The following is a 24,159-nucleotide window of genomic DNA, read 5'->3' on the forward strand; positions in this document are numbered from 1 at the left end:
TGTTCTCACTAAAGCTTCAAGATTATGTATCAGAGTATAATGGTATGTATCATCTCCTTCAATTAAGAGCAGATCAATTGGAATAGCAGATTCATCATCAATTGTACTGATTCTGAGAGGTGCTATCGGGCAATTGCCAGTGGAACAAATAAATACATTAATAGATAATTGTTTGCCATTGATGTGCCTGGCCCTTTTTTCAAATTTATCAATATTCTGAACTGACATTGGATATTCCAAACCCTCCATTACATCATCAAAATCGTGCTCATGTTGTTTGTAATAAGTTATTCTCTGAGGATCCCTTGAAACTGGATACAAAGCAGCTAATATACACCACAAAAAGCATTTCGCGTCATTATTTTTTATATTGACCACGGCTCTTTTGTTTTTGATATTAGCAGGCAATGGCACATAAGTGGATCCTTGTAATGGAGTGAATTCAGAAATATTAACATAGAGCTTGTGTGGAGAGCCACATAGGGTCCATCCTGACTCTTTTGCCGCAAATTCAGAGTGTTTGATATTTAATTGATCTATCAAATTGCCTATTATTGTGTCTGAATTTGCATTTGAATATACAGGTACAGTTTCTGTTATGTGGGGCTGTGTAAATTTTGTGCCGTTTGGTTTCTTATATTGTGTAAACAATTTGAGGGAGAGCTTATAAGAGCCATTTTGTGCATTAAGAATTGCCTGCAGATCAGAATTTATACTGTTCAAGAAATTCTCAATGCCACATCTTGGCTCTGATACAAACCGGTGATCTCTTAATTGGCCGTTAAAACTGCTATGGATGGGTGCATGGCGTGGCTGCTTTGCTGCTCTGGCATTAACAGGTACTTCGTGCTTTCTTTTCAGACCAGAAGTAGATGGTTGTGCAGAGCAAGTATTTTTATGTATATATGTGAAGTATTGCATGCTGTATTTTCTATTGCATTTGGGGCAAATTTTTGTGGGAGTTCTGTATTTGTCCGGGTTACAAATCTTTTGGTGCTTCGCCCAATTGGGGCTGGATATATTCTTATTGCATTGATTACAATATTTTTGATTCGGCATTTTTTGCTGTTGTTTATTATATACAATTTCCTGGGTTTCAATTCAAAATTCTATGCTGGATAAAAATATCAGTTGGGTTCAGCACTGTGCTTTGTATGTGTATATGTATATATGTGTGTATACACTTAATATTTTTGGCTTTGGTATTTATATACAATTTCTTGGGGTTCAAATCAAAACTTTATGCTGGATCAGTTGAGTTCAGTGCAGACAAAAAAACTGCATAGCTCTATGTCAATTAGTTCTTGAGTTTTGTATTTAGGAACCACTTTGGCCCCCCTGCCAAAAATTGGCTTTTATTGTATCAGTGTATATTGTCTCTATGACCTTACTTAGGTTATTCCAGTACAGACAAAAAAAACTGCATAGCTCTATGTCAATTGGTTCTTGAGATATTAATTATTTTGTATTTAGGAACCACTTTGGCCCCCCTGCCAAAAATTGGCTTTTATTGTATCAGTGTATATTGTCTCTATGACCTTACTTAGGTTATTCCAGTACAGACAAAAAAAACTGCATAGCTCTATGTCAATTGGTTCTTGAGATATTAATTATTTTGTATTTAGGAACCACTTTGGCCCCCCTGCCAAAAATTGGCTTTTATTGTATCAGTGTATATTGTCTCTATGACCTTACTTAGGTTATTCCGCCAAATTATATGCTTCAAGTCTCCTATACTTTGGTGGAGCCTGTTCAGGTTCTATCCCCCACTTGTGGGTTCCACTGCCGATCCAGCAATGGTGAAGAATCTGCACTGTGCCCTGGCTTTTATAGTTTTGTCGGACCAATCAAAACCTTGCTTGCTTTAGCCAATCAGAAAACACCACATCAGCACATTATGTCATAACCATTTAATCAATTAATATTGCACAACATGATGCAATAGAAGTGTGCCGGGAAGTAAATATGTATGGATGTGGGTGGGTAGGTGTGGGTGGGTAGGGGTGGGTAGGTATGGGTGTGGGTGTAGGTAGGGGTAGGTTGGGGGTGGGTTGGGGGTGTATTGGGGGTGCATCTTGGCTTAGTTTTAAGTGCTGTGTTCAAAATAAAAATATAGTGGCTGGTAGCTGTATCCAAGCCCTATTATAATTTTTGTTTCTGCATTCTGTCACTAATTTTGATCCTAGGCCAGTAATATTTTATGGGGTAACTCTGCATGGCCCCCAGAGCAACATACTGAAATTTTGAAAAAATCGATTATTTTATTTTTGCTATTTTCATTAATTTTGATCCTAGGCCAATAATATTTTATGGGGTGACTCAGTATAGCCCCCTGAACAACATACTCAAATTTTGAAAAAATCGATAATTTTTTGGATTTTGATTATCTCTGGAACCATGAATCCTAGAGACATGGGGTTTGTTGCTTTGGCCTGGGCATGGCAAGATGCAACTTTTTGATCTCTATAAATTTTTCAAAATCTCTTGTTGTTCTCTAGATCTTGAATAACTTGCCTATTTTTCAAGATAGAAGCATGGGGGTTGTTTATTTCAATTCTGGATGAGATTTAGAAGTTTTGTTAAAAAATCGATAATTTTTTGAATTTGAGATTTTTCAAAAACTATCAGTACTAGAGACTTGAAATTTTGTAGGCATATTTTAGACATGATTCTCTACATTTTATGTCTCTATAATTTTCCTGATATATGCAATATTTAAGCTGTAAATCTCTGATTTTTATAAATAGAATTTTCTGAAAAATGCAATATTAACAAAATTGTTAATATTTTGAAATCTATACATGCTAGGGCACTATAACAGTTACTATACTTAAGATATCATACAATATCAAGAGGAGCATATTTTTAACAAGTTTATGGACAACAATCTCACAGAAGTGCCTTTTATAAGTGTATGCAAATCAATCTGAGGGGGTTCATACTTTCCGAGAAATTCCCGAGGGCATTTTCACAAAAATCTTAGATTATGCAGAGTTCCACACTTGAGCAAAAAGCTTATATGCTCATGTTGAGCTAGTTTTAAGTGTAAGCAAATCTGCTTGAGGGGAGCTCATACTTTCCGGCGCTGTCCCCACCACAAACCCCACTACTCCTGCTGTTAGAGGAATTGATGAAAATGTATTTTACTTGGTCTCAACGATTAGAATTTTTAAAAATCATAAATATATTTTCGTAACCTTTCAAAAAAATTTATTTAGTTAGTTTATTTTACGTTTTTTTTCACTTTTGGTTAATCGCGACGACGGACATGAATGGTGATAAAATGAGGTGTATGAAGGGGTAATTACAAACGTACACGATTAGTAAAAGTGCCACATAGTATACTCATATTTACATGGAAATTGTTATCTAAAAGACAACTTTATTTCATTATGGTTCAAAAATTGTAGATCCAAAATATATTGGACAAGGACTACCATAGGGGAGTCCTCTGAGCCCATTATTATTTAAGGTTTATTTATCAGATATTAAAACAATAATAGATTCACCAGTTCAGTTTCTACAATATGCTGATGATGTATATATATATATATATATATTGACTCAAACATCACTTAAAAGATTTTTCAACGTTTGAATACAAATTAATAGAATTTAACCAACGGTTAAAGCAGAAAAAATTATCAATAACTTTAGAAAAGTCCAAAATAGTAGTATTTAAGCATAGGGTCTTCAAAATAGTTTCAACATTTTTCCTAGGAGATTACAAATTCCAATTGTCCAGGGTGTACTATCTGGAAGAGAGGTTGGCATTTTGGTGTCTTCGGATATTATACAGGGTGATTGGTAATTTAACCTATTCCTGGAAAGGGGTAATACTAGAGCACATTTGCAACAAATTTGACCCTATGCACCGGGGGTCGGAAATCAATGGGTTTCGAGTTATTGCAGTTTGTAGATTTTCGTCACATATTCCGACTTGCGACCAAAAAACTACTAATTGTGAAAAGAATACTACATCTTGGGCACTTAATCGACATGTTGCTAACAGCTGACGAATGAGTGACCACTGGGAAAAAAATTCATGCCCAAAATTACCATACCCACAGAAAGAAACAGTCATTGGAGCACACGTCATGAAGAAATTTTGAAATTATCTTTTAAATCGAAGAGGATTACTCAAAAAAAATGGTAACACACTTAGCGTAAAAATTACGGAAAAAACTTCCTCGTTTCATAAGCTCTCCAAAACGATACAAATGTTGTGAACTGCCACATGGGTTGGGGGGAAAATGTTAATAAAAAGCGGAGAAGGCGCGTTGTAGACCTCTTTGTAAAGTGAAAAGAAGTTGTCCGTTGTGAGAAATAAAGGAACGAAAATGAGTGAAATAATAATGTTATTTACCATTCTCATGATTCCAGGTTATCAGAATTAACTGTTACGAAAACTACAAATCCTGTTCAAATTGCTTCCCCGGTTACGTATGCAAGCACGAAACCTGCGGCGTACTTCAGACACAGTCACTCGCGTTACACTCAGTCTCTTATGTATTGGGCGGCTGCCACAATTCTCTCTCTCAACTCTTCTTGGGAATCCACTGGTGCACTGTAAACTAACTCTTTCATGTGACCCCAAATGTAAAAGTCCCATGGCGTCAAATCCGGACTCCTCGCCGGCCAGGGGGTCGGGCCGCCTCGACCAATCCATCGCATGGGATAATTGTCGTCCACCCACTGTCGCACACCCCCCAAATAGTGGGCTGGGCAGCCATCATATTGGTAAATCACACCCCTTTTTGTGGCGAGCGGCACATCCTCCAGCAGCGTCGTCAATTCTTCCCTTAGTTTTCGTAGTTAATGCCGTTTAGGTTTTGTGGCAGATAGAATGGCCCGATGACATGATTGTGGATGATTTCCATTTAGTGAGAATTTTCTCTGGTGAGCCTTTTCTTTAGATTTTCTGGGGTTATGACCCTTAAGGGACCAAAAATGCGCATAATGAAAATTCGTAATACCATCGCGGTCGAATTTGGATTCTTCCGTCCACAGAATTCTTGTCAGATGATGGGGCTCTACAACGCGACTTCTCCGCTTTTTATTAACATTTTTCCCCCAACCCATGTGCCAGTTCACAACATTTGTATCGTTTTGGAGAGCTTATGAAACGAAGTTTTTTCCGTAATTTTTACGCTAAGTGTGTTACCATTTTTTTTTAGTAATCCTCTTCGATTTAAAAGATAATTTCAAAATTTCTTCATGACGTGTGCTCCAATGACTGTTTCGTTCTGTGGGTATGGTAATTTTGGGCATGAATATTTTCCCCAGTGGTCACTCATTCGTCAGCTGTTAGCAACATGTCGATTAAGTTCCCAAGATGTAGTATTTTTTTTCTCAATTAGTAGTTTTTTGGTCGCAAGTCGGAATATGTCACGAAAATCTACAAACTGCAATAACTCGAAACCCATTGATTTCTGACCCCCGGTGCATAGGGTCAAATTTGTTGCAAATGTGCTCTAGTATTACCCCTTTCCAGGAATAGGTCGAATTACCAATCACCCTGTATACATATATTATATAATAAATGAATAATGTTTACTAAACTGATGGGAGGAATAACGAAATTCACATCTGGCTAATTTGCAATCACTTTTTTTCGGCTGATGTAACAATCAGTTGGCTCAGACTCTCGAGTGGGAATTCCGGAGCACTCATTGGTCTTATTGAAGCCTCTGTTCAGAACAATAAGCGCTCCAAACTCTACAGTGTTTGCCAGCGAAGAATTAGTTCGCTTGCAGAATGCTCTCGCGAGGAGAGGGCAAAAGCCTTACCCGCGTCTTGGACCGCAGGAGGAAAGCGATGGTTGCCATGGCGACGGAGGAAACTAAATCTGCATCAGTGGCTCGGAAATTCTCCATCGCCACGAGAGTGGGAATCTATTTCGCAGCCTCTTCATCTCCTTCTCTCTCTCTCTTATGGGGGTAGGTGCTTGCCGCGAGGATCTTCGTAGCGTAAAAAAGGCTGATCATGCATTATGGCCTTCTTAAGAGCAGCTTGGAGCTGCGGTTACGGCACCTTGGTCTGTAACTTACAGGTTTGGATGCGCTCGTTGTGTCCCTCATGCGCGGAGACTCTGGAATTGATGTGTCTTTGGGTCCCGTCTGTGTACTATTAAGCTCATGACCTCGTAACCTCATTAAACTCATAAGCATTGACCTAGGCAGGATTTTTTTTTCGGCTGATGTAACAATCAGTTGGCTCAGGCGCTCGAGTGGGATTCCGGAGCACTCATGGGTCTTATTGAAGCCTGTGTTCAGAACAATAAGCACTCCAAACTCCACAATTTGTATTCATGTCCAGATATTATTAGAATAATTAAATCAAGAAGACTTAGAGACTTAGGTGGGCAAGCCATGTGGCACGAATGGGAGAGGAAAGAGGAGTTTACAGGATTCTTGTTTGGAAACCTGATGGTAAGAGACCGGTAGGCAGGCCAAGACGAAGATGGAGGGATAACATTGAGATGAACCTAAAAGAAATCGGTAGGGATGGAAAAGAGTATATAGATCTTGCTAAGGATAGGATAGGGACAGATGGAAGGCCTGTGTTGCTGCAGCCATGAACATTCGGGTTTAAGAAGGCTAGAGAGTTAGTTAGTTAGTTAGTTAGGATATTTTTTTCGGGAAGGGGTGGAATTGTAAAGCGTAACGCCCGCTGAGACGCGGAGAAACGCGGCATCAGAAATCAACAGCACTTTTGTTCTCTGCTTGTAGTGAAATCAAATGGTGTAACGACCACTACAGGGAAACGCGCGGAACTGAAGCAGGAATTTCCGTGCCAGAAGTTTGCAGGTTATCTTAAAGGTTATCGTCCACTGAGAAGCTGGAAATGAGTCTGTTGCGTTCTGTTGCCGCGTTTCTCCGAGTCTCACTGGGCGTCAAGCTTAGACGTGGATAGGACATAGCTGCTTTCTAGGGATACAGTACACACAATAAGATATTTCGTATCTTTAGAACTTTTCACTATCAAAAATGACAATCGGGAGTCATTTTAAAGGTGAAGTTGCATTCACCACTCTGGTTTTTTCCGAGTTCTTTACTGTTTTATTTGAAATTGTTCATTTTCTCAAAATTTCAGAGGGGGCTGTAACCCCATCAGCCCCCTTCTGCGCACGGAGTGCTCATAACCACTTGAAAAACTCGAAAGGATAAGTCCAGATCGCGTCTCCATTTTCTAAATATACAGTGAAAACAACGTGCACAGCGTGTCAGTGCGCAAGCTATCACAGCGTACACAGCAGACACTTGTTAATCCGATGATCCGCATAAACCGAGACCAAAAACTAAACAAAACAAAACTTTGCTGCCTTGGAGACGGCAGTGTGCTATGCAGAACAACAGCCAAAGGGGTCTTCTGACAATCTGTTATTCAGACAATTGCGTGACTTGTTGCTAGGATACGACCATTTCTCTAAAGTGGAAGTTCAATATTCTTGAAAAAACAAAATATGCTGACCAAGGCAGTAATTTATTTTATTAAAAGCATAAACTAAACGTAACGTTTCAACCTTCTAGCAAGGTCTTCTTCAGACTCTGTATCAAGTACAAATGTAATAATAGGAAGGGAGAAGAGAATGCTAGTGAGAAAAGCGAAGGAGGCCAAGGAAATAGAGAAGAAAGTTGAAGAAGACACAATGAACTGGAATGGGGGACTGAAGTTAAACAAAGAATGGAAGAAGGTGTTAGAAAGGGTGGAAAGGACAAGAGAGAAAGAGGAGAGGAGAAGGAAGAAAAATGAAAGAAAAAGAGCGTGAGACAAAAAGTCCAACCACATTCTATATGGAAGTAAATATGTTTAGCCTTTTAGGTGAAAGTACGGTTGACAAGGGAAAGCCACCTGCTAGAAACTTCCAGAACAAGCTTCTAATAGTCTGGAGGGAGTAATGTTTGTGTATATATAATGCCTTGTTCTTGTTTCTTGTTACATTTGTACTTGATACAGAGTCTGAAGTAGACCTTGCTAGAAGGTTGAAACGTTACATTTAGTTTATGTTTTTAATAAAATAAATTACTGCCTTGGTCAGCATATTTTGTTTTTTCATATATGGAAACAATGCTTAATGGTGTTATAATTCAATATTCTTTAACTATTTTTCCTAACATCATCGTTACGACAGTACTGAGCAATGTAAGTACAATATCCAATTTTTTTACATACTATAGCTTTTGTTATCACATTGTCCTAGTTTTTTTAAATTTTATTTTCATTTATTTATTTATTATAATTCGAGGTAGTCTCGCTCCTGTCCACCTCGACTTTATCCACTGCATAGGTCTCTAAGACAAACAATTTCTCTTAACAATAACAATTCTGATGAAAAGATTCTCTCGGGCTATCGACCAGGTGAGTTGTGGAAAGGATTCCAAGCTTTCGAGAGCTAACGTCACTCTCATCTTTAGAGTAGAAGTAGAACTTCTACCCTGAAGATGAGAGTGACGTTAGCTCTCGAAAGCTTAAAATCCTTTCCAAAACTCACCTGGTCGATAGCCCGAGAGAATCTTTTCATTATTCGTCGCCGGGAAAGCTTCAAGACTTACTTCAATAATAATTCTGTTTGACGCCTCTATTCGACGCTACGAATTCTAAAAAAAACTTAATTTAATCATCAATTATAATCAACCACACAGCCACAGACTAGCAACTGCCACAAATGGATTGACTTTGCAATTAATGTAAAAGGAATGTATGACTTGTCTGTAACAATAAAGTAGATATCGGCTTGCTATGTCTGAAGAAGCCTCGTGGGTAAAGAACATTTCGTTCAGAAAGGTTTTCTTTTTTTTCATATTTTAAGTATAATAAGGTCTCGGACACTAAGTTTTGCTCTCGTCTCGTCAAGTCTCGAATGGCATTGCCTCGTTCTCGTCTCGTTTCTTGCAAGGGCGTCCAGGTCTCGGTACAGTTACTATACGCAAATAAGGTTAAATACTTAATTAATTAAATGCAAAATAAGTTAATTGAAAACGACAAATGTCGTTGATTCAGAGGATTAAATTAGCTTAAAATGATTGGATAATAAACTGAATCAGGGATTTTAAAAAAGACTAATCACATTTTTAATAATGTATCACGTGAGGTAGTGAGGAAGCCAAAAAACGTTCAATTAACAATTTAAATTTAATTCAAAGTTCATTTCTAGAAGCGAAATAATTGCCATCATGAATGTTGACGTTTATTTATACAGTATAACTCATGTAATCTGAATTACGCTGCACTGAAAAGTGGGAAAATCAGAAAGTGCTCCGCAAGCGCAACATATGCACACACGCGAAAATGCCGGTAGGTTATAATTATATTTTAACTTGTCGAGTATTCTATCTGCTGTGTTAATTTGTTAAAAATAGAAGTTAAATGAGTTTCTAGCTGCTCACAATCCTAGAGACTTTACACATAACTTCTGTAACTATGTTTCCCGGGAAATTTTGTCTGCTTCTTAGAAGGAGTGCAATGATAACACTGGGGAACAAAGTTTTCGTTGCACTGATACCAGCACTTATCCTAACCTAATTGGGTGCACTGTTTTCAAATCTGAGGTTATTTTTCTCTATAAGCTCTAGTTCTCTTGCAATTCAACATTTTAATTTTTCACCTAGATATTCATGTTTCAAAATTCAGTTCAACATTTTAAAGTTGGATGCCATCTTGGATACCATCTTGGCGAAAATATTCTTCATGTATTAACAAACATTACGTGCATCATAATATGCATTACAGTTTGAAAATACGACAAAATAAAAGCACTTTTTGGAGTATTGAATATGTATTAAATATAGTAAAATATAACTATTAATTTAAGACCTTTTTTCAAAAAAAAATAACGCACAAGTCTGCACATAGACGAAAGGCAAAATAACAAATTTTATATGGATGGCATGCAAAGTTCAAATAGATTCTATTCACGCAAGAATTTGCACCTGTAGCTCTGCTTTGTGGACCTGCTCAGGGTAACCTCGCTGGCAGCAGTAGTCTGCCATCATATTCTTGTCACATCGCCTTTGATATGTACTTTTGTGTCATTGTTCTTCTCGCAAATGCCCTGATTGACCAACTGAAAATGATCCATAAACATTCCCGTTGTGCAAGTGAACACACATGAGACTGTGCTTAGAGCTATAGTCGCCACCCTTTGGTCTACACGAGGTAAGACTTAATTGGGTGAGTAGACCTGGGGAATCATGGCAGTAAGCAAATTGCATGATAACTATAGCTTATACGGGAAAACCGTTTCCATATTTGAAATCAGCGTTGAAAAATTGCATAGAAATAGTTGAAAAATAAAATGCAACAGAAAAGGAGAAAAAATTGTTCCCCTGTGTAATAGATCAATGAATGTTGAGTAGCCATCTGCTCGTTACACTTGCTTCAGTTTAATATCTCTACGCTATCTATTCATCAGGATGCAGCCACATGAAAATTCCTGTACTAAGTTCAGATACTATGCCTCGGATCGAGCGGTGCCCACAAAGAAGGGAGGGTTCGAGACAATGTGTACTCTAATATGCAGGAAATTAAATCTATGTAACTCCCTTTCTGTGCAAGCCTCTAATATGGTTACACTGGAGCCGGTTTCGGTGGAACTTTTACACCGACGTGCATGACCATAAAAGGCAGGACAAGCAACACCGTGTAATTAAGTGTGAACGGTCACGCTGGAGCCGAACTACTCTGCCGTACGCGACCATGTTTCAGCGACCACTGAATAGAAGATCCAAATAATTTTCTTCTTTTTTCGGCAGAATTCGCCGGGAATGTACAGTATTGGCCAAATTATTAGACTCATTAGTTGAAAAAATGAAACACAGATAAACTCACTTTATGTTTTGTAATACACATTGCATTGTTATGCATGCTGCAAGTACTGTCAGTACTTCGTATGCTTTCACCTTTGGCTCCTTTGGAGTCCATTTTAATCACTGCTACTGTATAAATCCTTTATCACTCTTATTTCTAAACTTCAAACCACGTGGTTTATTTAACTACATGTTGCTCCGGAGATACAAATAAAGAACACCCTTACATCAATCAGGATTAATATTATTTCCTTTGTTATAACCAAACAAATAGCATAAATAAATAAAAATAAAACAATGTACGTATTGTTCCAGCCATTTTTTCGAATGTGCAAAGAATCGTGCTTCCACCTATTCTTGGGACATAGTAAAAGAAAGGATTGTGAGAAACAAGATTATATCGAAGCAGACAAACAGTATAATCCCATAAAAAGTTATAACAATCGTCAAATATGTATGCTTAGTTACAACACTTTCAAAACAAGGAAATGTGCTTCTTACTTACAATGAGTCCAATAATTTGGTCAATACTGGTAGTGCCGTACGCTCTTTATACACGACTTTTTGCGTTCCTTGGATGAGAATAATGGACTCATTTATTGTTAATATCATTTAATATTTATTGATATCTTCAGTTATTTTCCATGGAGTAAGGATTCTTGAAATCAAACTCAGGAACATGGCATCAAAGTATTTGCTTGAATGTTGCTTAAATAAATTTTCTATGGCTTAATTATAATCCAAGTAAGATAATAATCACTAGATCTAGGAAGCCAGTTCTGATTTTGCAATACCGTACATTGTTTAGAAAAAGTCATTGCAAATGATAATGTAAATGTCTTTGTCAATTGAACCAGATACTTAATTATGTTTTGTTTCGACAATATGTGATGGTTTGTTTGTTATGTATCGTTGTCATGGAATGAACATAGATTGACATGGAGAAATATGGACAGAGATTTGAAACTGTTATTCTTTGTCCACTAAACATCCGTAATCACTGCTCTACGAGAAAGGTATTTAGATTCCGCCACGATAATTGGGAATTCTCAGCTAGAACTAAAGAGGCTAAAACAGGCACTCGTGCACAGAGCACTTTATTGCAAAATATATTAAATTAGAAATGATAATATTCGGAACTAGAAAAATAAATGGTGTTGCGTGATGCAACCCTTATCTTACATCGTATCGCCTTACTGATAAAGCATTGTTATTTTTATTCTTTGCAGAAATTTACACATTACAGATGGAGAAATATCACCCTATCCAAATGAAAAACAGAGAGTTTGAAAGCTGATGGGAAAGGATAAAGGTTTTCACCATCTCTGAGGGTTTCCACATCCAGAAGTTGAGCCACATACGTGAGTATATAAAAGGACAGGTATGTAGTGGTGTAGCGGGATGTCACCAACATTACTACCGTATACTTATAATTAGCTTCTTTTTCAGCAAAATATAATTCTAGCCAATAGGTTGAGCATTCTCAGACAGCCTTGTAGTTAAGTTTGTTGCCTTATATTCAAGGATTCCCGGGTTAGATCCCAGTGGAAGCTCTATATTTCTTATTCCAAACACCTTACTGCAAAGGAAGAGAGTATCGCTGCATTACGATTAGAAAAGCCATTTTAATTCTACACATTCTCTTGATCATTTTATAACAATTTGGTTTTGATGGTCTACACCCCTCTCTCCTTTACTGATTCCCGAGATATTAGCAGTGAGAGTTGTCTCTTGTCGTAGAATGAGAGACACTTGTTTCGGATTTAACAAGAGAGAATGCATATATATTTATCGCCGCAACCGAATTGCGCACACTTTAGATCCAGGATTGCGCACAAATCTCACTGACCTGTTTTGCGCACAGATTTTGAGCGAACGTTGCCACTTTGATGGCTTTAAAGTCTGTGCGCAAAACTGTTTTTTTTCTTTAGACAAGAAGAGAGAGAGAAATTAGAAATAAAATAGTAAATCATACTAATTTACTCAAACTCAAAAGTTAAGTTAGGTTAGGTTAGGTTAATGACTGCAAAAACACGTGTAAGTCCACACACACACACAAACAAACACAACAGAAGTCAGAACGGCTTGAGAACATTTTACATCTCACAACATCGCCTCATTTTTTGTGTGTAATCCTGTACATCGTGACAGCTTGTCAACGGCTTATCAGATACCACTGATAAAACCGGAAAAGTGTGCGCAATTCGACTGTAGCCATATTTAATTACTCTCCAGCTGCGTCAGGACACTGTGCGGGGCATCAAGGTATTTGCTTGAATGTTCTGTACATCGTGCACGTTTTCCCTGTGGCGGTAGTAGCACTTATCGCTTGTTTCGTTTGTGGTAATAGTCCAGTCAACGTAGAGTTCAACTTGGACATTCAAAAGAAAATGAAACGCAACATGCTTGAATATGTAGTACCACTTGTGTTGGGTCTGTCACAAAAAGTCCCAAACTATCCCATTGCGAGTTTCGGAGAAATGACGTCATAAATATGGCCGCCGTCAGAATTTAAAGCGTATTGTAGTGACGTCCCTTTCTCACTTAAAATAAAATGACTTCCGAACACATACGTATTCCTTGAGAAAACATGCCTCCGGCTTCATTTCAATTACCTTGCGTCGTTCTTAAACAAGTTTGTACAGGAACTCAACATGAGAAGTAAGTATAAATTTTCTTCAAAGTGACATTTTCTGAAAATTCCAATAAAAAACGGATCTCTAAGTAAGTCTTGAAGCTTTCCTGGCGACGAATGATGAAAGGATTCTCTCTGGCTATCGATCAGGTGAGTTGTGGAAAAGATTCCAAGTTTTGAAGAGCTAAGAACTTCTACCCTGAAGATGAGAGTGACGTTAGCTCTCGAAAGCTTGGAATCATTTTTACAACTCACCTGCTCGATAGCCAGAGAGAATTCATCATCAGATCTTTAAGTATTAAGCATGTTTATGATAATTTATTTTAAGTATTAAAGAGGGTATTAGACATTTTAAATAAATGTAATAAGATGCTAGCTAGTGTCAAATATTCAATTAATGCTGTACAATAACTGTAACCAAAGTAAGAACATTTTACCCACAGTAGACAAAGCATCCATGTAACATAAGTGTGCAGCATATTCAACATCAAAGTAAATAAATATATCCTTAGAAGAATAGTTGGAACTAAAAGGGATGAGGAGACATGTGAGTGGAGAAGATTACATAATTTAGAACTCCATAAAATGTATTCATGACCAGATATTATTAAAAAAAAATTAAATCAAGAAGACTTGGGTGGGCAGGCGATGTGGCACGAATGGGAGAGGAAAGAAGAGTTTGCAGGATTCTTATTGGGAAACCTGATGGTAAGAAACCTGTAGGTAGGCCAAGACGAAGAGATGGAAGGATAACGTTGAGATGGACCTAAAGGAAATCGGTAAGGAAGGAAAATATTGGATTGATCTTACCCAGAATAGGGAAAGATGGAATGCTCGTGTTGCTGCAGTCATGTACCTTCGGGTTTAAGAATGCTTGAGAGCAAGTAAGTAACTCCTAAAGTATTATGAATAACAATAATCACGTGATGCAAGTCGCTAAACCTTGATGTAATATCCGTTAATACTAATTAGCCCTATATCAATCATAAATGAGAATATCATTATTAGCTCCATTTTTAAATCTTGCAATGAGAATGTTGTCATCGTGTATTCGGTGCGATCTCTTTCTTTCTCATTCCAATTGCAGAAGATAAGTTTTCTTCATAAAAAGGTGTTGAAGTAAAAACTATTGAGAATTGTTTTCTAGAAAATTGCCTTGAGTGAGGAATGAAATTTAAATCAATAAACTAAAAAAAGTCTTGCTGTAAACAGTGACATCTATTGTGAAACCATTACATCAAGAGACTGTTTTATTATGAAGTAAAACAAAATCAAGAAAGAAGGTGACAATAACATTTCAATTTCGAACAGTTACAATTTTGTCGAATATAAAATACAGGGAGAGTAGTTCACACAATATAAAAGAAATAATCATGATAATAATAATAATAATAATTAATTAAATCACCTGATATTTTTCTCCATTTATTTCCGAGACACGTCACTCGTTTTAAACTCTCTCATTAATTTTGGCTTTATAGTTAAGAATATAATTTTGATAGCTGAGAAGATGGAGATAGCTGAGAAGGAGTCTACAGCCACAACCTGAGAGGACCAGGAGAAGAGAAAGAAGATGGAGAGGAGAAAAGAGATGACAAGAGAAAGAGAAAAGATAAAATGAAGAGAAAATTGATTTGTTGTTTTAAGTCCACTTTATGCACAGGAAGGCTAATTGGGACTTGACCTACAGTTTAAAGTGGGATCCGAACCACTATGTCCCTCCACCGGGTATCGAACCCGGGACCCCTTAATTACTAGGCGACGGCGCTACCACTGCACCCTAAAATGAAGAGAAGAGAGCGCATTGACTTCATATCAATTATGTCCACAATACGATTGCATACTTCACCAAGAACATCAGCAGCGGGTATACCAGGGAAAAGAATCACAAGCGTGCGCAGGGGAAGGGGGGCTGATGAGGCTACAGTCCCTTCCCGAATTTTGAAAAAAATCAAAATTTTGAACTGAAAACATGAATTCGGGAACTCGGGAAAAGCGAAAGTGATAAATGCAAACTCGCCTTAAAAAGAGGCCCGATTACTGTTTTTGTCCTTGAACAACTTCTAAACCGAAGGTTAAAAATGGTTATAACGAATCTAAGTAATATATCTATCTTTCCAATTCCAGCACCTTCCGGAAAAAATCCTACGTGCGCTAGTGAAAAGAATAACTATTCTTCCATCAACAATTAGATTAGTAGATCTGAGATCTGGGTCTTCACAAAACTCCGTCCACCTTGGCTGGAAGAGAACAACACCGTCGGAAATACCTGTAGACGCAACCTGGACCAATAATTAGGCTATATTTCTTGACATTTTGAAATCAAATTTTGTTTTCGAATCTTTGCAGTAGATTCCTCGAAATTTAGAAAGCCTTGGCGTCTTAGTAGTTGCTCAGTATAGGCGTATGGAATTAACTAGCTTTACGTTTAGAAAAAACTGCTTAAAAAGTTTTCGTCTATAGAGCCATAAGGTAAACTAAATTCCTGAAATGGGTGTTAAATTAGTCAGTGACGACCCCAGAAGAATACATATGTAGAAAAGATAAACAGAGAGAGAGGCGTTCCTAAAGTATTAATGGTAGGCCAATGATTTATGGTATGAGTAGGGGTAAGCTGAGAAACATTGCACTACAGAGACGTGTAATTTACGAAGTGAGTAAAAGAGGTAGAAAAGGGACAGAAAAGAAAGAGAAAGAGAAAAAGAAAAGAGAGAAATAGAAAAGCGAGGGAAAAAGAACGAAAAGAGAGAAAATTAAAAGAGAAAAGAGAGAAAAAGGAAGAAGAAAAAGAAAAGAGAAAAAGAAAATAGAGGAAACGAAAATATAGATGCAGCAAGAGAGAGAAAAGAGAAACACAAAGATAAAGAAATGGAGAGAGAGAGAGAGAGAGAGAGAAATGTAGAGGCAGAAAGAGATAGTCAAAGGGGGAGACCGAGAAAGGGAGAGGCAGAGAGGAGATAGAGAGAGAGAGACAAAGGGAACAGGCACGCATCTAGAAATATGTTTCGGGGGGAGGGGTCTGAACAAAGTGCCTCAGGAATAATAATAATAAAAATGTATAAATTATAATAATTATATTAAATTAAATTAATACTAATTACAATACATAAATTAATATATTATTATTACACGATTAGGTAAAAAGACTATAAGAATAGAGATATAACAGCGCATATTCATTACGTAGCTTACCTGTAGTTAAGATCGGAATAATTTACATAAAAACAAATGCCCTGGCCATGAAATTAATGTCAAATTTATCGAATAACAAAAATTATGTTAAATGTAGTTGGAGAAATGTAAGTTTCTGATTAAAATTTTATGCTCATTATTTTGAGTAATAGTGTACATAAATCATATTTGTAATGTCATTCAAAGCCGTATGATCCCAATATAATCCTTGCCTTCTAAAAGTTTCAGAGGAAATGAATAACCATCCATTATGCAACAAATGCTAATATTTTCATTATTTAATTTTGGTACTTGGTAAGTCTTTCGGGGGGGTTCAGACCACTGCACCTCCCTAAATACGTCCTTGGTGTCCTTCAAACTCCTTTAATCCCAACATAATCCTTGTCTTCCAATAAGTTCAGAGGAAATCATACAACAAATGCTAAACGAGTATATTTTCATTATTTAATTTTCGTACATGATAAGTCTTTCGGGGGTGGGGGGTCCGGACCCCCTAAATACGTCCTTTCCGTTCTTCAAAGCCCTATGATCTTAATATAATCCTTGTCTTCCAATAAGTTCAGAGGAAATCATACAACAAATCGAGTATATTTTCATTATTTAATTTTCATACTTAATAAGTCTTTCGGGTTGAGGGGGGGTCCGGACCCCTAAATACGTCCTTTCCGTTCTTCAAAGCCCTATGATCCCAATATAATCCTTGTCTTCCAATAAGTTCAGAGGAAATCATACAACAAATGCTAAACGAGTATATTTTCATTATTACATTTTCATATTTAATAAGTCTTTCGGGTGGGGGGGGGGTCCGGACCCCTTAAATACGTTCTTCGTGTCCTTCAAAGGGCCTCTCCGATGGCGCAGTGGTAGCGTCGTTGCCTTGTAGTCAAGGGGTCCCGGGTTCGATACGCGGTGGTGGCACAAGTGGTTGGGATCCCGCTTTAAACTGTAGGTCCAGTCCCGATTAGCCTTACTGTGCATAAAGTGGACTTAAAGCACAAACTGAAAAACTCGTGTCCTTCAAAGCCCTATATTCCTTGTCTTCCAATAAGTTCACAGGAAATTATAAAACAAATGTAAACGAGTGTATTTTCATTATTTAATTTTAGTAATCTTTCGGCGGGGTCCTGACCCCCTGGACCCTTACTAAATACGTCCTTGAAAGGGAGTGGAGGGAGGGGGAGAAAAGGAAGAAGGAGTGAGAGTACAAAATTATGCCACAGAAGTTTGATAGAACGAAATCAATCAGATATTAGAGACCTTGGACTTGCAGGGTTAAAAGTGAGGATTTTTTTAATAGCCACAGAGCAAAATGAAATCAATAAAGGCATGAAAGAGGAATGAACTCCATTATTACGTAACAATCTGTGAGTTGGGGTACTTTCCTGAAATAACCTATTGCATGCATGACCTATTTTCATTCTTTTAAAATACATCAGTCAATTGAGCTATGTAATATCAATGCATGAATCCTTCGGAACAAAATGAATCTGATTCTTTGGAGTTATCTTTAAGTAATGCCCCCCACCCCCACCCCCACACACACACACACAGGGGGGGAGGGGGGATTGCTCGAAACTTTGATAACTAACATTTGCGCGTGCGTGCGTGTGTAACGATGTACTGCATCCCACTGTCATAAATTATACAAGTCAATTTTCTTTTTTAGATGCAGACGTTTTCACTTTAACTACATCAACGAATTTGTCTTTAGATACCGTTGAATCGTTAAATTGCACATTTCCTTTCACTTGGTACTGTTACGTGTATTGCCTAACAACAAAACGAAAACGAAAAGTTCGAGAACCTTATTTACTCGTCAAATACATTATTTTTATTTTCCAGAATCCCCACCCCCCACACACACACCTTCCTCGCTGCCTTGTTATGGCACCTTGACTATTACCGTTCTCAGTCTCATATTTTTGGAGGGGTTGAACATGGAGCCTAATAGGAGCCCTCGTATATCCCATATATATATATATATACAGGGTGGGCACAAAGTCGCATTCCCCAAATATTTGATTTCTTCATTTATTGGGGAAAGCGACTTTGTGCCCACTCTGTATATATATAAAAGATTGGTGATTTTCAACCTCAAATTATTTTCCCCTCTTGCCCCGTGTGTGTTTGTATATCTGTGTGTGTTCGATGCTATAGAACGTCACGTGATTGGCTTATTTGTAACAATTTCAAAAATATTATTAACGTAGTTGTTAATTTTGTACTCTTCCAAAATATGTACTTATACATACACATTACACGCAATTCTAACTTTCAATTACTTTTATGATTATACATTTGCGGGGGGCCGAGGCCTCATCAGCCCTCTCCTTCCGTAGGTACGCCCATACTCCTAAACCATCAAGTACAGTATAGACGGTAAAATACAACGTTCACAAATGTTACTTAGTAAAAATTGGGGAGAAGGGATTTTAACTTTTTCTGACTGACTTTTTCACGTATTCGACATTCTCTTTAAAGAAACCTGCAACATTGAAAGAAATAACCCGCATAAGCCCACCACAGGATACACCACTGACACTCATGTAAATTAGGGTGTTTTCTAACTCGACAAACCAAACGTTACTGCTCATACTTATGGACAAATAGGACTGTTTATAAACTAATAAATATTTGTGTTAATAACATGACCAACTCAACAATATTGTATAATTAATGAATTCGTACCTGAATACGCAAGTGATAATTCCCTCATATTAGGTTTCGACTGAATTTCGAACTGTTCCACTCGACACAGAATACATATCGTCCTTAACGTGTTCTGCTAGGTTTGATGGTCCGCCTACACATGTACCACACAGTCCCGTACAAAACACTGAAAATTAGCACGATGCTCCACCATTTACATTTAGGTAAGGAACACTCACCTCTGTAAATATAAGATGCCGACAATATCACATTTCGTCAGAACCGATTGGAAAGCCCAGACTGTGTCATTCAACAAGTGGCACACACACAAGCACACAACCCCTTCGGTCGCGAGAACTGGACTCGCCTCGCTTTCCTTCCGACAGATGGCACAGCAGTCGCCATGACAACCATCTCTGTATCGATTGTTCGCTGAAGAGATTTCGGCAGGCCGCATGCCTACACATTCCGGATCCTTTAACAGCGGGTCGAAAACCACTTCCGTTTCCGTTTTCCTATTTACATGTTGCTTAGCAACGTCGTTCTTACAAGAATTATCGCGGACGATTTGGCTTAGCAGAACTATTCATTGACTTGAATTCTTCAATTACGTATGTAGGAGGTCACATTTAACGTGGATATAGGGTGTCCCAAAAATTATGTATCTGACCTTTTTAGGTTTAATCAATTTTAAATACAGTAACCGGCGACTTACGTAAATTCGCACTGGCAACGTTGTATTGACGGAGAAGGATCTTATTTTGAAGAAATTTAACCCATTGTACATATATCTGCAATATTTTTTTCCTGAATGTAGTCCCGATACTTTTTGGACAGACCCTGCATATGTATATAATAATAATAAATATTGCAGTTCCTTACGAAGTTACACTTAAGGGATTTACAAATTCGATTTACGTAAAATTCAAGTTACGTAAAGGTTTACGGAACACATTATTTACGTAACTCGGGGGGTTACTGTAATGGGTGAAGCCAGTCTAAGCTTTGAATAAAGGAATTGCATCACTAATTGCTACTGGAAGTTTGAAAACGAAGTTGAAGTGTAAAGAGAGTTTAGGAGAGAATTTCGAACAGACGCATCTAAGCAACTTACCACCACTCGAATTCAAGCAGATGCAACTATTCGGAATGTCGACAATGAACTTTCCGGAAGACAGCGAACATCGACGAGCCCTACAAAACAAGAAAGATTGATGGAAACATATCGCCAGAGTTCAAGAAAATTTATGGGGCAAATAGGTCGTGAGGTAGGAATTTCAAAATCAAGCGTTCGTTGCATTTTGAAGCATTGGCATTGGAAGAGTTACGTACATTTCAAGAAGAGCCCATGCTCCCAGTATAGATGGTCCTGACCAGTGTTCGAATTGAAGAAAATGCAGAGGGGGACTTGAGGACTACTGATCAGTGGCGGGACTAGGGAGGTGAGGTAGTTTGCCCCTTCCCACTTTTACCTCCGCATTATGGCCTCTTAATGGTAAGTCTTGTTTACAAAGAAAACTTAAACTGTCCTTGCGTCCTCCCCACTCATTTTTGGCACCCGAGCATCGCTACTGATTTCAATGTATAAATGATGTGTTGGAGCCTCATTTCAGTAAATTTTGTCACAGGAAAATCGTCCCTGTAGATAGAGTTGAAAATCATCCAAAAAAAAGCTTTTTTGTTGGGTTTCTTTCGATTCTTCCCTTTGCAAAATTTGGCATTATGTACCTCAAAACTCTCAACTGAAACTGCAACTGAAATACTGTAGATTAGCCAAAGTTAGCAAAACGCCAAAATAATTAATTTTTAAAAACATTTTTTTTTTTCAGAAAAAAATCATTAAGAAACCTGTTTCTTTGTAACTCTGACTTTAGAGTTATTCACAGCGGTAAATAACAATGCTCATACTGTTTCATTCTTCGTTCGATTTCATTGTTCGGTAAGAGTCACGCTCATTTTATTGAAACCTCTTTCACAGTCTGTCTTTGATATTAGAATGGTCTGTAGCTCTGCAGAAAGTTCACTCACCAAAACACTTATTGAGCTCGTCTTCAGGTTTGTGCATTCGTTGTGAACTGAGCAGTCCCTTTCAATTTGAACGCTGCCACACAACAAAGTAGTTTCTTTGTCACCATACAACATAATACTTACATTCTGTTTCACTTTCTGGAAGCTTCTCATGGTTCAAAGCAGGTGCTTCTTCGAATTTTCCATGATCTTCAAATCGGGAATTATGATTATCAGTAAGTCCCTGAAGGAAATGCTTCCGAAAATATGATTTAGCTACTTTTCATCGGCTTCAGATGTTTCAGTTAGTGTACACTCCTAGAAGCTTTGATTTGAGAAAAGTAAAATTATACATCTTTACACTTTCTCCAGGGTGCTCTTTCATTGAAGTTCGAGATTTTATTGCCACAGCCAGTTCCTGTCGTGCACTTCTTCTCTGTGGAAGCAATGAAAACTGTTTGAGGAAATCTAATATAACATGGGAAAGGCAAAGTTCTACTACAATAATTAAGTTGGTACCTACTTTAGCATTCTTTGCAGTTTCTCTTCCTTTTCAATGCCGGCCCCCGTGGCGGAGTGGTTAGCACATCACCCTACTACGCGCCAGGGGTCCCGGGTTGGAACCCCGGCCTAGGTATGGATGTTTGCGAGTGTCCATTCATCAATTTCATCACATCTCATGACTCATCTCATCCCCATCTTCGCAATTAGCCAAAAGTGGCACAAAAGCGAAGTCAGATAAAGGAAATCAATCAATCTTCCTTTCCAACTGATAGCTGCACTGAGCTCACGACTCAAAAAGAAATGTACAAGGGCCAGATAATCATTTATTACTGTTGACACAGATTGAGCAGATGCCACCCAACAAATGTCAAACATTTTGTTAATTTCCATCATTGCTGTTGCCACTGCTTGACCACTCTCAAACAGGTTCCTTTGATTTTTGCCGAACATAAAATAAAGTGCATCCATAAAAGATCTAAAGTGCAACAATGACTGTATCTTTTTCACAACATTGTGAACAGCAAGCTCGAATTTATGACTCAAACAGTGAATGAATGTCATGCCATCCCCCCAAATTTATACACACTCAGCGGGAGGTTCTTTCCCTGGTTGGAAATGAAAATATAAATGTAGAGCCGGGGATGATAAAAGTAGGACTGCCCCCTTCCAATTCGAACACTGGTCCTGACAGAGAGTGCAGTTTTGTGAATGGTACTTGACAATGTGCCAAACAGATGGATTGGATGAAGAAGTTCAGAAGAGTTCAGAGTTCACCAGGCCTCACGCAATTAAACTTGTATAGCAATTAGCGATACATAAGAGATAAAATGTTTACGATACAAATCCGCAAGGGTCGACAAATCGAAAGCAGAGTTTTAACGAGAATGCGACAAAATACTGAAAGGAATAATTCTTGATGTTCGCGATTCCATTGCTTCGTGTTTCCATTAGTGCTTAACGGTCGTCAATTTGAAAACAGGCGTTGACAAGGAACAATTATTCATGTCTGTATATTATATTGAATTTTGAAAATGAACTGAACAGAAGTCTCCATAGCCTCTGTATCAAGTTTCAAAATTGAATACCTATAAATCAAGGAATATATATCTCTCTATCTCTATCTCTCTCTCTCTCTCTCTCTCGCAGACCATTGTACAGGCATTCGGGATGTCCCAGGAGTTCGAATCATTGTGTGTGCGCGCGCGCACACACACACACACACACACACACACACACACACACACAATATCATACATGCGAACATGAACAATACATTCACTTATATCCATGTATGCTTACACACTCACACACACAAACACACACAGAGGATGTAATTGCACAACTACCTGCTTCATTATTTGAAGATTCATTCAATACTTCGTCGTCTTCGGAATCCACAGAATCAGTTACATCATCACCATCCATTGTAGGAATGTAGTCCATATCATCATCAGTAAGATCTGGGACCTCGACATCAGATTCATTTTTACTAATCTCCTGTAATACTTTCAAATATTCCTCTGGACTGAGGACACATTATCTAGAAAACATGCTTACAAACTGCAGTGTTCAAACGAAACAGTCTTCACTTTCTCCTTCTTATCAGCTTCGACAATATGCCAACATACAAGGGACATTCATTAAAGATTTCCCTTGAACCAGTTCACATGGACGGAGATAAACGAAAATTAGTCCTTCTCTACATAGTAACCACCAATGGCCACACATTTTCCCCATCGCTTTATGTACCTGTGGAGACCTTGTTTGTAGAAGTATGCAGGTTGCTCCAGAAGCTATGGCTTGATCTCAGAAACCAACGTTTCATCGTCGTGGAAGTGTGTTCCCTTCAGAAATAACTTCATGGTTGGGAAGGGTGAAAGTCTGATGGTGCGAGGTCTGGAGAGTACGGGAGATAAGGAAGGATTTAATTTCCGCAGGACCGTGGCTTCTGTCTGGGCAACATGCGAGTTGTGAACTGGAGCATTGTCTTGCAGGATGGGGACGCCTTTGGTCAACATGCCACGCCTCTTGGTTTTGATGGCCTTCCGCAATTTCTGCAGAAGTGAAGTGTAGTGTGTCCTGGTAATTGTGGTACCCATCACCAGGAAATCCATCATGACTACTCCATGCTGGTCCCAAAAAACCATGAGCATCACTTTACCCGCTGTGGGTTGGACACTGGCCTTCATTGATGGTGGTGAGTCAGGATGCTTCCATTGCTTTGACTGGGCCTTGGTCTCTGGGTCATAGTGATGGACCCACGTTTAACTCTGGGTGATTAGTCTGTCAAAAAATTCCTCCTGGTTTTCCTGGCACATGGTCAAATTAGCCTGGGAGCATGTGACTCGTACCTGCATTTGGAAA

General features: G+C 38.2%; 1 protein-coding gene across 2 annotated transcripts in view; it reads right to left on the reverse strand.

Annotated features, from left to right (window-relative positions):
• LOC146002532 (regulator of G-protein signaling 9-binding protein-like) overlaps positions 1-19,615 on the reverse strand; it is a 138,948-nt gene extending 119,333 nt beyond the window's left edge. The window contains exon 1 of one of the 2 annotated variants that reach the window (XM_083140459.1): positions 19,524-19,615. Coding sequence is in view for 1 of the 2 variants with exons in the window: in XM_083140451.1 (XP_082996577.1) it covers positions 19,324-19,351 (28 nt within the window). In the remaining variant the exon portion in view is untranslated. Of the gene's footprint in view, positions 1-19,323 lie in introns of both variants that reach the window. The other variant, XM_083140451.1, reaches the window with a different exon arrangement.
• Between the last annotated feature and the right edge of the window lie 4,544 nt (positions 19,616-24,159).

Source organism: Lepisma saccharinum, chromosome 1 (assembly GCF_977018435.1).
Source record: "Lepisma saccharinum chromosome 1, izLepSacc3.1, whole genome shotgun sequence".
Taxonomy (NCBI): domain Eukaryota; kingdom Metazoa; phylum Arthropoda; class Insecta; order Zygentoma; family Lepismatidae; genus Lepisma; species Lepisma saccharinum.